The sequence below is a fragment of the Piliocolobus tephrosceles genome, chromosome 9 (assembly GCF_002776525.5).
Source record: "Piliocolobus tephrosceles isolate RC106 chromosome 9, ASM277652v3, whole genome shotgun sequence".
Classification (NCBI taxonomy): domain Eukaryota; kingdom Metazoa; phylum Chordata; class Mammalia; order Primates; family Cercopithecidae; genus Piliocolobus; species Piliocolobus tephrosceles.
In genome coordinates, this window is record NC_045442.1 from 17,557,333 (window position 1) to 17,574,445 (window position 17,113).

Genomic DNA, 17,113 nt, shown 5'->3' on the forward strand with positions numbered 1-17,113 from the left:
CAGCTGATTCTTTGGCTTCAGAATGCATGCTTTTCCTTCTCTCTATGCATACTGAGGCCAGAACAATGTTTGTAGACTGTGTAGTAGAAGTGACATTCGGACATGTAGCCTGCCTTCTGGTGGCATCTTTTTGCTCTAGCTGTTTGGAGGAACAGAGCAAATGTACAATGTGACTATGGATAGTGAGCTTACTAAGAACACATACATTCAAATGAATATTCTCCTTCAAAGTAGTCACCTTGAGAAGCGAAGCACTTATTCCTGGACCATCTTTGGCGCAATGGCTTTTTGGGAAAGCCAGTGATTATTTTCAGAGCTGACATCTCAGTCACCCATAGGAAAAAATCCTTACATATATTCATTCCTTGTTTTCTACTCCTGTGCATTGTCCAACATCATGGCCTCCTTTATTCATCACACTTAGTGCTAAATGACATTTGGCTTTTAAAGTCCATCCTCCATGCAGGGGACTCGATGTTGTTCAGGGATTCCAAAGAACAGGCCTCAGGCTTCCAGGAAAGAGTTCTGTGAAATGTCCCAAGCACTGGCAGCCTCTTTGGGACAAGTGCTGTCTAGCTACTCAGCATGGCACACACAGAGATACTCTGAAAGCTGGGTATGCTAGTTTATAAGTGCATACACATTATTTTAAGGATACCTTTTTATTTAGTAACAACTTAGAGAATTGTTAAAAGCAAATCACTCCATATTTCTCTTCCAATTAGTCTTCTCCATGGCAATACATTGGTGGAAAGGGAGGGGGAAGGGGGGGCTTTGGATTCTTTGTTACTCAGCTGGCTCACATTTGTTGTTTTCTCTGGGGAGAAGCAGCGTTGGTTTTAAAGACATGTTTAGCCTTTTACTGTTGAAATAGCTAAGTATCAGTGGCGCTTGCACAGGCTAAATATTAGTGGAGCTACAGTTTGTACCCCATAAAATGAATTAGGTTTATATTATCATGCAGATCTTTTCCTGTAGTTGACGTACTCATTAATTTTACTGCTAATGAGATGTTAGCAATTAAATACCTTTAATTAATGAAAATCAGACAAAAACAAGGGCTGATCTCTGAGCCTTCATAAAAACAGGGGAAATGTTTGTAGATCTCATTGTGAATTTTGTCTGTAGAAGGACAACAAATCTGAGCTATTTTTTTCTGGTCCAGAGAAAGTCATTTAAAAATTTCACTTTTAGAAAATTAAACGAATAGGCATTTTGAGATGTTATAAAGATGATCTGAGATCGGGAAAAAAAAAAAGTATCCATAACTGAGAGCCAGTCCTACATGTAATAGCAAATTTCATGGTTGACGATGCAACAGGATTGAGTACAATTAATAGTTCTGTAGCCATTGTAGAGTTCTGGGTAGGCCCTGAACACATAATTAGATTATTAAAAATGGCCTGTCTTAGACTGGCTATTACTAAATTGAAATCCAATTATGGTTTTATGATTTTGCTGAAAAATATTTAGCTCTTGTGCTTGAGTCCTCCTAGAAGATCATTTCCTCTTTGCATCACCATTTGCACATGTCACGATACATTTTCCAAACAAATCTGACCTCAATTATCTCAGAATCAATCTTACATTAGATAAAATCTATTTTAATGAGTGTTTTTATGTCTAATATTATAATTGTGCCTCTCCATACTTGAGGAATTAAAAGATGGCCATAGAAGTCTTTGCAAAATATCTTTTTAATAGGAGACATGGCATATTTTAGAAATAACTAAACTGTGCCATCTTAATACACAGAAAGGCATTATGCTCAAATATGTGCCTGAGTGTGCGGCAAGACAAACTTGGTTCCGTTTTCAGTAATTGGCAGTGGAACTGTAATAAAGCAGTTGTTTGCGAAGAGACGGGCTCAGAAATTTCATGCACTCCTGCAGCGTGGATTTAAATGCTAAGTTAAATATTTATGAACCCGAGATTTTTATAATTGATCATGGTATGATTTATACACCGTAATTATAATTAGGTTGAAAGAGATTTTAAAAAGCCAGTTTCCTGGTAGCCAAGGCCATTAAATAACGCTAAGCTGCCAAAACAAAAATTAGGTGGGAACCCAGCCACCAAGTTCCAAGCGCCTGTCCCTCCATCTGATGTACAATGAGGCACTGCACCCTACCAGGCATCTCACCTGAAGCATCGACTCCTGTGTCACCTGCAACCATTTTTCATGCCTTTGTTTCAAACCTAGTTGAACATAAACAAATAGAAAACTTCAGAGATCCAATGTATAACAAAAGGAAAAGGTGGAGGAGGTTGGAAAGGTTAATTAAAAATGTAATGATCCCATTTTCTGGGACAGCACTATTAATCATTGTGCAGCAGCAAGCATGTGACTTGCACACCACTTACAGGAGACATCCAATTTTTTAAGGTTTGCACAGCAGAGGGTGCAGGCTGGCGACAGAATGTGCATTAAGGAAATGGAAGCTCTAATGGATAAGGCTAGCCTGTGACTTGTGGTTAACATGGGGAACTGTCTTCACCAGATCAAATAATTATTTCCAAACTTACAGGTATTGAAAATAATTCAGTCACCGTGAGCCCCAGAGAAAACTTGGGTATGGCTTGCAGCTTAATATAGTTGTGTAAGGTATGAAAAAACAGAACTAGGAGGAATTTCATCATCATGTAATACAGTATGTCTGAAACAGTGTATGAATGACAAAATGGGTTCCAAACAGCCAACGTGTGCTTTTTAAATGTAATTTTTAGCACCCTAGCTGGAAAATACCAAGCTCTTGAAGGATCATTTACAAGGGTCACAACCTGTATGATCAAATTTGCCATAGGATCCGTGTGGATATCAGAAGCCCAGACTGTCATTCTGAGCTTCCAGAAAAGTTTGCCTCCACCTGTGAAGATTTGGCATCTTTTACCCATTTTTTAATTTTCTGGGACAACACATTAGAGGGAGCCTACTAGAAGAAGAACAGTAGTTATATTAACATAGTAATTAATCAATTCAGAAAGAAAAAGAGGAAACAAGTTGTGAATTCAATTCTGCAGCCTTAAAAAGAAAGGCAGAAAGATACCAGAAATCGGCAAGCATTTGCAAACAAACGTTCTTTTACTGTCTTGTGAATTTTTGCTTCGTAAATCATATCTCATGCAGGCCATGCAGATTTTACTATATTTACTGTTTTATTCCACCTCATAATCTATAGAAATGGATTTCTACTTGCTTGCATCTGTGTTTCATTCTGAATCGTTTCAACTGGTTAGTTGGCCCTGGTGTTTGCCAATAACGGTGGCATTTTCTAAGTGTAAATAATCAGGGCTGCTGGCCACAGTGATAGCCTCTTACTTGGGACAGTGTGAGGATTGTATTTGGGATAAAGGCAGTTCCTTGCTCCAGAGGAGTTTAGAATGTGAAAGCTTCTCCCATTATATAATTCATCCCTGACACTTCCACATCTCACGGTGTTGGAGGGACCTTTTACATTTGCTCTGCCTGCAAGTCAGGGCTGAAATCATTGGTCCATGTACTCTTTGGAGTAGCAGACTGCTGAGAGGCCAGTGCCTTCAAGTGCATAGAGCCTCTGGCTGGGGTTTTACATTCTGTCCCTCATCACCACATTTTATTCTAAATATCTGATGTTATATGTAGAAAAGGCAAATTATATTAGAGCCATTAAATCAAAGAGGCTTAAGGCTTGAAGGGACCTTAGATATATCATCCCACAAATAGGGAAACTGACGTCCACGGGGGGAAAGCTGACGGTACAAAGACGCTCAGATGATTGGACCACATTTAAAACCCAGACGCCCCTCACTCCTAATCCATGCCTCCTTCAGCAGCACCTGACCCTTTTCATGGCAGGTTTTGGGATCTCGCCCTCAAGTTGCCATGAATGTTATACCTCTCATGGCCAAGAACACAAGAAACAAGTCACCACCAGATGTGATCACAGCCAGAAAGGCTTAGAATGATGGTAAAGAAAGCAATACGTAACCGGCAAAGTAACAACATGGCTGTATGGAATTCGAAATGAAAATCTGGTTAAATGGCATTCTCCGTAATACAGAGTCAAGGCTGGAGAGGAGCACATTAGCTGAGCACAACCCACTCGCATATGCACTCCCCCAAGAAAAAAGGATTTCTAGTAAACAGCGTTCATTCTGAGAATACTTCCCATTCAGACAGCATCCCAGACGTTCTACCAAGTTAAAGAATGAATAACAGCAGATGGAGGGAGAGATTAGAGGGGGAGGGGAGGGGGGAAAGCAACATTTTAATGCTGAACTCTAAAATGAGCTGTGGAGAGGATGGCAGTTAGAATTATGGTAAAGCTGTTCAGAAGCCTTCCCACGCAGGCAAGAAGGCGCTTGTGCCCAGACCGTAAAACACAGGCGGGCTCCTGATCCTCCGTGCGGTGTGCGAGCTGATGGAAGGCTGGCTTTGACTCCAAGGGTGTAAATCGAATCATTCTCCCCTCTCCTCCCGGTGCCCTCAAGTCATTGAGGTAGTATTTTCGTGCACTGGGGGATCCATTTAATAGATATAGAGGATCAATCTTCTTACCAGGTGAAAACTCGACCCTAATTTATATATCCTGTGATTTCAGCAGTGTTTATTTTGAACTTCATTGCAGTAGGATACGCAGCATCAGGGCCCCGGAGAGAGCTGGAGGTGGATTTGTGAGGGACTAAGTTAGCAGGCGAAAGGAGGGGAGGGGCCAGGAGTGATTTCCCATGTGCCCTGCGCAATTGCCCATGTGAAACTTTTTGAAGAGAGTAATAATAAGGTAGGCATGAATTTATTTTTTCCAATATTTTATTATGAACATTTTCGAACATACAGAAAAGTGGAAAAAAATATGGTTAATGCATATACCCACCACCTGTATTCCATATTCACATCTAAATGTGGTTGCTGTATGAGCGCCCATATGTCCATCTTCTAAATTTTTGAAATTCATTTATCAATATACTGCCTCTAAATGCTTCAGCACACATATCACTAACCAGTGTTCAATATTTGTTTAGGCTATTTCTTTTCCTGGTTTGTTCTTTTGTTGGTGGTGTTTGTTTTTTGAGACACAGTCTCGCTCTTGTCACCCAGGTTGGAGTGCAGTGATGTGGATCATGGCTCACTGCAGCGTTGACCTTCTGGGCTCAAGTAATCCTCCCACCTCAGCCTCCTGAGTATCTAGGACTACAGGCACATGCCACCATGCCTGGGTGATTTTTACATTTTTTTGTAGAGACGGTGCCTCCTTATATTGCTCAAGCTGGTCTCGATCTTATGGTCTCAAGCAATCCTCCCACCTCAGCCTCCCAAAGTGCTGGGATTACAAGCATGAGCCACCATTCCTGGCTTTCCCCCCCACCCCCTTTTTGAGGTAATGTTTACATAGGCACAAACCTTAAGCATACTATTCTCTGAGTTTTGGCCCAAACTGTGCAACACAAGCCGTTCTCAAGGTAGAGAATATTACCATCACCCCCTCAGAAAGTTACCTCTTATTCCTTCCTAGCCAATCCTCACCCCCATTCCCTGGAAGTAGCCAGTCTTTTAATTTTTTTAAAAATCATAAATTAGTTTTGCCTATTCTAGAACTACATAGATAATCATACTGTGTGTACTTCTGTGTGTAGTCTTTTATTTTTTTTCACTCAACAGAGTGTTTTTGAGATTCATCCACACTATTTTGTGTATCAATAGTTCATCTCATCTTATTTCCGAGTAGTAGTCCAGGTGGATAACTGTGGATAGACCACCGTTGGTTAAGCCATTTTCCTATTAATGGATACATACCAATATGCTGGTATAATGTTCTTGTCCAAGTCTTCTGTGGACATATGTTCACAGTTCTCTTGGATGAAAACCTAAAAGTAGAATTTCTGGGTCATAGGGTAATTGTCCGTTTAGTTTCATAAAAAGCTACCCAGCGTTTTTCTAAAGTGGTTGAACCATTTTCCATTCCCACCAACAATGTATGAGTATTCTAGAGACATCACATTTTTAAAATACCATTTGATGTCAAATTTTAAGCATTGTGGTGAGTGTAGAGTGTATCTCATTGTGGTTTTATTTTGCATTTCTCTGATGACTAATGATGTTGAACACATTTCAGATGCTACTTGGCCATTAATTTATCTTATTCTGTGAAGTGTCTGTTCAAAGATTTGGCCCATTTTTAATTGGGTTGTTTTCTTATATTGAGGTTTGGGCACTTTTAATATATTTTAGATACCAGTCCTTTGTCAGATGTATGTTTTGTGAATATTTTCTCCCAGTCTGTGGTTTGTCTATTCATTGTCTTAGCAGTGTCCTTTGTGATCAGAGGTGTTTAATTTTGATGAACTCTACCTTACCAATGTTTTATCTTTTATGGTTATTGCTTTCTGTGGTCCTGTCTCAGAAATGTTTGTCTATCTCCAGGATTATCTTATGTTTCTTCTAAAAGCTTTATGATTTTAGCTTTTATGTTTAAGTCTGTGATCCATATTACATTAATTTTTGTGTATGGTGTGAAGTAGGGATTGAGGTTTTTTGTTTGTTTGTATTTGGGTTTTTCTTTTTTAAAAATTATTATCCAATTATTCTAGTGCCATATGTTGAAAAGACTTTCTTCCCCCATTGGATTTCTTCAGTGTTGCTTTCAAAAAAAATCAAATGACTGTAGGTGTGTGGGATGTTTATGAGTTCTATCTTCTTTTCCATTGTTCAATTTGTCTATGCCTATACCGTACCACACTGTCTTGATAACTTAAGCTTTATAGTAAAACTTGAGAAGGGTTAGTGTGAATCCTTCAACTTTGTTTTTCTTGTTCCAATCGCTTGAGTTATTCTGAGTCCTTTTCATTTCCATATAAGCTTTAGAATCTGTTTGACAATTTCAAAATGTATTATAATTCGGAGATAATTATCTATAAGCTTATTTACAAGCTTAAAAAATTAGCCTAGTGTATACCTTCTTTGTTATAATAATATTAGTTGCCTTTTTAAAGTTGTTAAAACTACATAAGCTATTAAGTTTTAATAACATTGAGCCTTAATAATCATAACAGTATTATTTTGATCCATGAACATGGTATATATTTCCATTTATCAAGTCTTCAATTTTTGTTACCAGTGTTTTTAGTTTTCAGTGTAGAGGTCTTGTATGTCTTTTGTTACATTCATTTTAAGTGCTTTTTATATTTTTTATTCATTGATCCTGCTGTAAATAAAATTACTTTTTAAAATCTCATTTTCTAATTTTTTGCAGCTAACATATGAAAGTGATGGCTATGTTAATTAGCTTGAGTTAGTCATTCCATAACATTAAACATATATCAAAGCATCACATTTTACTTCATAATATATGTAATTATTATTTACTAATTACAAATAAAATTTTTAAAAATGAAGCTTGTAGACTCAAAAAAATCCTAAATACTCTGACTTGATCATTACACATTTTATGCATTAATGAAAAATCACATATGCCTTATAAGTATGTACAAACACTATGTATCAATAAAAATAGTATATCTTTTTCAAAGTACAATTACTTTTTATATTAACTTTGTATCGTGTGACTTTGCTAAATTCATTTATTATTTCTAATAGTTGTTTTGTGGATTCTTTAGAGATGTATAGGACATCCAAAGCAACATTGACTATAAGCAGTAAGAAGGGGAATCCTTTGTTCTTGATCTTAGTATTTTACCGTGAAATATGACTTTAGTTATAGGTTTTTCATAGCTGCTCTGTATCAGATTGAAGAGATTCTCTTCCATTCTTAATTTGCTGAACTTTTTTCAGCAAATTATGGATGAGTATTGAAATTTATTGAATGCTTTTCTTTATCTATTGAAATAATTGTACGGTTTTCCTACTGTATTCTGTTAGTGTGGTGAATTACATATATTTTTAAGTATTAAACTACCTTTGCATTATTGAGATAAACCCAAGTTGGTCATGATGCATTAGCCTTTTAACATATTGCTCAATACAGTTTACTAAATTTTGGGGAATATTGCTGCATCTGTATTTGTAAGCAATGTCAGTCTATTATTTTCTTCTTTTGTCTTTGTTCAGTTCTGATATTTGGGTAATGCTGACCTCAAATGTCAAGTTGGGAAAGGTTATAAAAATATTTTGTGTGAATGAGAATCTGAAACAAAAAGGAAGTCGCATGTTCACCTGTGAGCTAGAAATGAATTAATAGTTTTTTCCCCTTTGAATGTACCAGGTTGTGCATTCTAGAATTTGTCATGGGCTCTGAAATAATGTAAGGAGATGGTGCTCTGGCAAGAGTTATACGTAGATGAAAACAGAATCAGTAGAAAGTGAGGCTAAGTCACACCCACTGCTACATGAAGTAAACTTTGAGCAATTGGTTTAGACATAAAATTATTCACCCTGTTCCAACTTTGTACAAAGCCTTTTTTGAAAAAAAAAAAATTGCTTTTCTGATAACATTAAGAGGAAAACCTTAATGGCATATGTAGTTTTAACAACTTTAAAAAGGTATTATTATAACAAAAAAGGTATACACTAGGTCAATTTTTTTTTCTTTTTTCTTTTTTTTTTTTTTTGAGACAGAGTCTCACTCTGTCGCCCAGGCTGAAGTGCAGTGAGGCAATCTCAGCTCACTGCAAGCTCTGCCTCCCGAGTTCACACCATTCTCTGGCCTCAGCCTCCTGAGTAGCTGGGACTACAGGCACCGGCCACCATACCCAGCTAATGTTTTTATATTTTTAGTAGAGACGGGGTTTCACCTTGTTAGCCAGGATGGTCTCCATCTCCTGACCTCGTGATCCACCTGCCTCGGCCTCCCAAAGTGCTGGGATTACAGGCGTGAGCCACCGCGCCTGGCACACTAGGCCAATTTTTTTAAAGCCTGTGTATCAGTTTGTGGACTCCTTACAGAGAAAAATTGATTTCCTAGATGTTACGTGTTGACTTTCATTATTTTTATTATGATGTTATTTGAAATTTATAAACATACAACTGTAAGCTCTTATTCTTGGCTTTTATACAACTATGAAAATGACACACATAAATACAAACAGACCTTTGAAAACAATGAAATGCAGGCTAATAACATTAATTTAGTGTAAGAGATAATATTATTTTGCTGAAACTAAATTGGTGCTAACAGTTTGAATGCAGTGCTCGGCTTCTCCATGGGTCCTTTTGAGTTTGGCAGGCCTGTATTACTGGGTGCCACGTATTGACACCATTCTTCAGGCATTTTTCTCCATTTGAACTGTTTGTTCTTATCTCACTGGCCACTTCCTGTAAGTATTCATCTAGCTCTGTGCCTCTGTTCTTTCCCTTTTAGCTAGAGATTATAAAGTGCCATTCAACATCAATACAAATGTAAGTGCAGGTAGTGAAATTGTGTACCAGTACCCAGCCTTAAAAGTCTGATCCAGAATATGGTCATCTTAATTTGTTTTAGATTATCATCAAAAATGCATAATTTAGAAATCTAGAGAACTGTTGACTTTCAATAATATAAATCACTGCCCTTGGGCTCAATAGCAAAATATTAGAAGTCTCAAAAGAGGAGAAGGCTAGAAGTGTCACCAAGGCCCAGAGGCCCTGGTGGCCCTGTCAGGGCACATGGTGAATATTTCACTCCTGAGTCCTGGGAAGCCTGAGTGTAGAAATAGAGGAGCCAGAGAGGAGCAGACATAGAAAGAGCGAGATGGAGAAACAGTACCAGGTGTGCTTGTTAAAGCCAGGATGGATGTGCAGCTGCCAGCTTCCTGTACTCCACACCCAAGAAGGGCTCCTGTCTTGCTCATTGCCTTCTACAGCAAAATTCTTTTTTCTTTTATTATTATTATTATTGTTATTTTTTATTATACTTCAAGCTCCAGGGTACATGTGCACAACATGCAGGTTTGTTACATATGTATACATGTGCCATGTTGGTGTGCTGCACCCATTAACTCATCATTTACATTAGGTATATCTCCTAATGCCATCCCTCCCCCCTCCTCCCACCCCACGACAGGCCCCGGTGTGTGATGTTTCTCTTCCTGTGTCCAAGTGTTCTCATTGTTCAATTCCCACCTAGGAGTGAGAACATGCGGTGTTTGGTTTCTTGTCCTTCTGATAGTTTGCCGAGAATGATGGTTTCCAGCTTCATCCATGTGCCTACAAAGGACATGAACTCATCCCTTTTTATGGCTGCATAGTATTCCATGGTGTATATGTGCCACATTTTCTTAATCCAGTCTATCATTGATGGACATTCGGGTTGGTTCCAAGTCTTTGCTGTTGTGAATAGTGCCCACAACAAACATACATGTGCATGTGTCTTTATAGCAGCATGATTTATAATCCTTTGGGTATATACCCAGTAATGGGATGGCTGGGTCAAATGGTATTTCTAGTTCTAGATCCTTAAGGAACCGCCACATTGTCTTCCACAATGGTTGAACTAGTTTACAGTCCCACCAACAGTGTAAAAGTGTCCCTATTTCTCCACATCCTCTCCAGCACCTCTTGTTTCCCGACTTTTTAATGATCACCATTCTAACTGGTGTGAGATGGTATCTCATTGTGGTTTTGATTTGCATTTCTCTGACGGCCAGTGATGATGAGCATTTTTTCATGTGTCCGTTGGCTGCATAAATGTCTTCTTTTGAGAAGTGTTTGTTCATATCTTTTGCCCACTTTTTGATGGGGTTGTTTGGTTTTTTTCTTGTAAATTTGTTTGAGTTCTTTGTAGGTTCTGGATATTAGCCCTTTGTCAGATAAGTAGATTGCAAAACTTTTCTCCCATTCTGTAGGTTGCCTGTTCACTCTGATGGTAGTTTCTTTTGCTGTGCAGAAGCTCTTTAGTTTAATTAGATCCCATTTGTCAATTTTGACTTTTGTTGCCGTTGCTTTTGGTGTTTTAGACATGAAGTCCTTGCCCATGCCTATGTCCTGAATGGTATTGCCTAGGTTTTCTTCTAGGGTTTTTATGGTTTAGGTCTAACATTTAAGTCTTTAATCCATCTTGAATTAATTTTTGTGTCAGGTGTAAGGAAGGGATCCAGTTTCAGCTTTCCACATATGGCTAGCCAGTTTTCCCAGCACCATTTACTAAATAGAGAATCCTTTTCCCATTTACAGATGTTTGTAGATGTGTGGTATTAATTATTTCTGAGGGCTCTGTTCTGTTCCATTGGTCTATATCTCCCTACAGCAAGTTTCTTGGACTCTAATGTCACAGGAAGACACATGAACCTGGAGCACAATAAAATATGACTCATGGTGCCAGGGTATAATGGTGTGATTTCAGATATTTACATATGGGTTTTCTGAAAACAAGACGCATCTTCAGTAGAACAGGGAGAGTTGTTCTTTTCCTAAAATGTTAGACTTGCTTTGTGTGCCCTTCGTTTATTTATGTACAGTTTTTTACATTGTAGCAAGAACATTTTGCATGCAATCTACCCTCTTAACTGAGTTTTAAGTGTACAATACAATATTGATAATAATCGGCACAGTGTTGTAGAGCACGTCTCTAGAACTTATTCATCTTGCATGACTGAAACCTTATTCCCTTTGAAGAGCAACTCCCCATTTTTTTTTTTTTCATTTTCTTCTCCAGCCCCTGGCAACCATCATTCCACTCTCTGCTTCTATGAGTTTGACTATTTTAGATGCCTCCTATACGTGGAATCAGGCAGTATTTGTCCTCCTGTGACTGGTTTATTTTACTTAGCTTAATGTCCTCAAGGTTTATCCATGTTGTCACGCATTGCAGGATTTCCTTCTTTTTCTAAGGCTGAACAATATACCGTGTGCCCTTTAGACAGGCAGCAAATACACTGCCCTATCTTTCAGTCCCACCTAACCCAACTATTCCTTGTCTCTTGTCAATTTTTTAGCCTTTTGTCATTTCCTAAATGCCTTCCTGGCCCCTATCAACTGGAGGCACATAAACAGAATGAAACGCAGTCATAGAATCCATGGAGGGGCTGAGGCCTGAGGAGGAACTTGCTTGGGTATCTCATCCCACAGCTGCGCAGTGCTGGTCCAACAGCTCCCTGCCCGCTCCAGAGAATCACTGCTACACCTCATCATCAGTACTCCATGGACCACCTTATACATTGTTTCTGGAAGATTTTTCCATCACTTCCCTCTCCCTGCAGAAACATCCTTCTACTGGGGACGGGGCTGAATTCCTGTTGTCCATTTATCCTTTAACCTCGCTGTTGGGCTTGACCTTGGCCTTGGCCTGCCTGCCCAGCACCGAATGGGCCCTGCCTCCACCATGCTTCTGCTGCAGATAGCAGAAGGCAGGCAGTGTAGACAGCATTGGCTTCTCTGGTGGTGTGAGTGCATAGGTTGTGAGTTTCCTCAAAATACAAGCTGAATTTTTCTAATCTAGAACCTTAGTACTCACAGAGCCCACGTGTTGTCTATGGTAAGTTAAGTGGTAATTGAGAGGTTTGCCAATTTTTATGTGATTTATTCTGGTTTTCTTTCAACATCCTGCGAACTAAAACTTAAATACAGCTTCGTTGTGGTTGCTTCTTCCTGTTTAGAGAATCTGGCATAATATTTTGTCTTCTGGGCTCAAATAACCATGTAATTACTCTGTAATCATATAGTAATTAGCATGTACTATATGCATTTATTACATAATTATATTCTTGGAGGATTGTATGGCAATTATACTTGCATTCAGCATATCATGAACAAGTATATAATTTGTTGTTTTTTTTCTTTTATCCTCATTTCAGTTTACTAACCAAGGGCTGGAAGCTTATTCTCCTGTTGCCTCATATGTACACAGCCAGGCAGGTGCCTGTGTTTTGGCCTCACCTAGCACCTCCTAATTCTACATCTGTGGGAATATTAGGGGCTTTTGTGCAGCTGTAGACTCCTGGTATTTGTACTCCTAGCTTTCTCTTGTCATGAAGTCATTAAGTTATTAGCTTCAAAACTCATTAAGTTCTAGAGCCACTGGCAATGCCAGATAAATGGCAAGATCTCAATTAAAACAGAGTAGGTGAGAACACAGAGCCGAGCCCTGTGACCATGCCTGTCTTTCTCTGCATTTGCAGTGGAGCACATTCCCAAAGGGAACAACTGCCTGGATGCAGCCAAGGCCTGCAACCTCGACGACACTTGCAAGAAGTACAGATCAGCGTACATCACCCCGTGCACCACCAGCGTGTCCAACGATGTCTGCAACCGCCGCAAGTGCCACAAGGCCCTCCGGCAGTTCTTTGACAAGGTCCCGGCCAAGCACAGCTATGGAATGCTCTTCTGCTCCTGCCGGGACATCGCCTGCACAGAGCGGAGGCGACAGACCATCGTGCCTGTGTGCTCCTATGAAGAGAGGGAGAAGCCCAACTGTTTGAATTTGCAGGACTCCTGCAAGACGAATTACATCTGCAGGTAAGCGGGCAGCCGGTGATTAATGAGGTGACAGGGAAAGTCTTGGTGGCTGCATCGGCTACTAAACTCCCTTTTCTGTGCTTCTACCAAGGTAGAGGAGGGAGGGGAACCCAGTTCATTTGAACGAATTGGCAAAAATCTGACCTCTGTGTCTGCCACGGAGTTCTTCAGTAGCTGTTCAGGCCTCTGTGCTGGCAAAAGTTCCCTTCTTTAACCCGGGAATGCTTTGAGGGATGCCAGAATGAGGTAAAATACCACTGCCTTTCCTGGATACCTCTCAGTGAGAGGGTCACCTGGGGGGCAGTGACCTCAAAGCACACACCTGCTCCTCAAGTCCTGAGGGCTGCCAGGGATTAAGTAAAGAGGAGCTGGCTGGAGCTTTGGAGGCTCTTGAGCTTCAGGGGCAGAAACCTGGAAGAGACCAGTGAGCGGGATTGAGCAGTGTCTAGCCTTGGGGAGAACTTTCAATGCCTGGGTCTGTTCTGGACTGTTCTGTGGCTATGAAGAAGTCACCCTCCCACTTAGCTGATATCCCAGATCTCAGCCTCCATCAGAAACTTGATGAGCCTGGACCATGTTGTTAAAAATCTTCACTTCCTTTTGCTTTTTGGCCATTTCTGAATTTACTTTGATATCTGAAGGAGTCCATGAATACACTTTCTGTGTTTAAAAAACAAAAAACTGGCTGGGCACAGTGGCTCATGCCTGAAATCTCAGCACTTTGGGAAGCTGAGATGGGTGGATCACCTGAGGTCAGGAGTTTGAGACCAGCCTGGCCAACATGGCGAAATCCCGTCTCTAGTAAAAATACAAAAAATTAGCCAGGCGTGGTGGCAGGCGCCTGTAATCCCAGCTACTTGGGAGGCTGAGACAGGAGAATCACTTGAGCCTGGGAGGTGGAGGTTGCAGTGAGGCTAGATGGCACCATTGCACTCCTGCCTGGGGAACAAGAGTGAAAATCTGTCTCAAAAGAAAAACAAGAAAAACCACAGGCCTGGCACAGTGGCTTACACCTGTAATCCCAATGGTTTGGGAGGCTGAGGCAGGCAGATTGCTTGAGGTCAGGAGTTCGAGATCAGCCTGGCCCACATGGTGAAACCCTGCCTCTACTGAAAACCCAAAAGATAGCCAGGCGTGGTAGTACATGCCTTTGGTCCCAGCTACTCAGGAGGCTGAGGCAGGAGAATATTTTGAACCTGGGAAGTGAAGGTTGCAGTGAGCAGAGATCATGCCACTGCCCTACAGCCTGGGTGAAAGAGTAAGACCTTGTCCCTAAACAAACAAATCAATAAACACAAACCATAAAGAGCAGTATAGATGTAGGTTGAGTGAGAATGACCCTTCACTCTGCTCCCATTCACCCCCAGCTTCAGGCAGTCACTGTTAACCATTTCGTGTGTGTCCTCCCAGAAGGGTGTTGAATTCAGTTGCTGATTGAAGCAAGTAGATTTGGGGTATCATATTGAAAAACAACTGTACTTTGACCCCAGGTAGAAGCCCCCAATATATGCTAAGCCATTGGACAAGCAGATGGGAGTATGACCATGTACTTGTTTCCTATTGGTTCCCCATTTCTAAAAAGCCAAGAGCAGGAAAAAAAAAAAAAAAAAGTCTGCCATGTTGAAGATTCTGAGTTTCTGTTCAACTTAAGTTTTATTCCGGTAGAATGGGAACCCACTCTTTCCTTAAACCAGCTGTAATAATGACCAAAGAAAATTGTAAGTCCTCGTTATCTGTATAACCCTCTCATGCTGAAGACTTTCTGGGAGTAATGTTTCTCCTCCTTTCTAAAACAAGTCGGAAGCAAGTGACCTGCTGTATGAGGAAGGACTTGGATGACCAAACATCTTATGAAGTGAGTTTGCATCTTGGGAAGAAACAGGTGTTCCAGCAACACAATACGTGGACGCTTCCTCACTTCCAAGCCCCTGGTTCATTAAGGCACTCTTAGCTGTGGGTTAGGAGCAGGGATGGGTGTGCTAGAAGGGTCCTGAGAAAGAGGCAGAGCCTCAGCAAGCCAGGAACCTGGGGAAGCCAATCAGTTAGGGTGTCGAAGCACCCTCTGCTGAAGATGAATAAAATGAATGCAGCCAAGAAGCTGCAGGGAGCTTTGCTCGGAGTGCAGGGATGGGATGGAGCAGCGATCCTGAAGATCTCTGGATGTGAAACCCCAATTCCTGGGGCCCCTTTAGTCTCTGAGCAGAAGGGATCCCCCTTCTGGGAGCAGGACTGGATTTCTAGGGTCTTATTTGGCTTAATGCTAGACAGCTCCTCTGTGTCTCTGTAACAAGATGTGATCTTGTCCACTGATGGTTCCAAGCCAGGAGACCTGGGCTTTCGGTCCTGCCTCAAGATGGGAAGCTGTATAGGGCAGAAATGGAGCTGTGGATGAGTATTCCATCTATGGAGTGATGGCTGGGAGGTGGGAGAGGTGGTGGTGATGGAGCTTTTCCTTCCTCTTCTCCCAGGTTTATCTTACACAACATGGCCAGAGAAGGTCTGGGACCTCCCCTACACATATTGAGAAAGCCCATATTGAGCAGATAATTTGTATTCTCTGGCTTGTTCTTCTAAAAAGAGATAATCATTTGAGGGTTGGCGAGAATTCATTAGATCAAATTGCTTTCCTGCTAAGCTGTAGTGAGAATAGCTGGGAGTTGAGAACTTAGAGGACTCTGGAGGAGGTGATAGGAGGAACCTGCAAATAACAGGATGGTTGAGGTGCTGTCTGGGGCCTCAGACTGAGGGAGGAACAAGTTCCAGGAACTGTTTGTGACATCCATGACAGCAGGGAGTGGACTCAGGGAGTGACAGCAGGGAGTGGACAGCACAGAAATGTACAACAGGAAGCAGACGGCCCTTGTCTGTGTATTGACTTTGCCTGATCTTCCTGGAGTGGACAGCAGCCACCGTGCTTGCACTGGGGTGAAGGATCCCTAGGCTGGATGGTGGGACTAGAGGCGTATTTGTGCTGCTGCCACATTTTTGGCTCTGGGAGAAACTCAGAGGCTGTTTAGGAATCCAGATCTAGACTGTCCTGGGACCCTACTCAGTGAAATTTGTCTCAGTGTGATTGATGGGTTTTATGCACTGTCTTGAGCCTTTCCTGGGAAGCTGAATCCATAACTTCCCTGGTGTTGCCCATTGTCAAGTGATTTAGCCCATAATTTCTTTCCAGAGCCTGGATTTATTACTCGTGATTACCCCTCCCTGTCGGAGGTGCTAAATGTAATTTGAGCTGCTAGGTTGGCTAGCAGTGTTTGCTTCCATCACATTTTATTACTCTTGCCTTTAATTTTATGCCTTTTATCCCATCCCTTCTCAATCCATCTGTGTGAGGCCATTGCTGTTCTACCCAGAGGAGCAGCTGGTACTAGCTGGAGCTGGGGGTTCTTTGGGTCTCACATTATAGTTGCTATAACCCTAACCCCACCACTGATGTGATGACTTGAGGTCTCATTTGAATAGCCCCAAAGGGAAGGGATGGCAAGAGGGAAACCTGCTTCCTAAAAACCATATTCTTGGAAAGCTCACACTTTCAAATGCTCCATTTACATCTTAACATCAGCAACCATCAAAGAGCTGTTCAAGCTCATTAAAACCTCCCGGAATTTAATATTTTCCAACTGAGAGCCTACAGGTTTCCTTCCCCAGGGTCCAACAGTGCCTCTGCACAGAACCTGTCTCTCTTCTGCCTCATGCCTTCAAACAGATGAGAAGCAACATTAGCTTTTCTGTTTGACTTTGTTT

General features: G+C 41.0%; 1 protein-coding gene across 5 annotated transcripts in view; it reads left to right on the forward strand.

Annotated features, from left to right (window-relative positions):
- GFRA1 (GDNF family receptor alpha 1) overlaps window positions 1-17,113 on the forward strand; it is a 220,128-nt gene that overhangs the window by 138,912 nt on the left and 64,103 nt on the right. For all 5 annotated transcript variants that reach the window (XM_023224404.2, XM_023224402.3, XM_023224405.2 and 2 more), the window contains one exon: window positions 13,027-13,363. In XM_023224404.2, coding sequence (XP_023080172.1) covers window positions 13,027-13,363 — 337 coding nt within the window. The remainder of the gene's footprint in view (window positions 1-13,026; window positions 13,364-17,113) is intronic.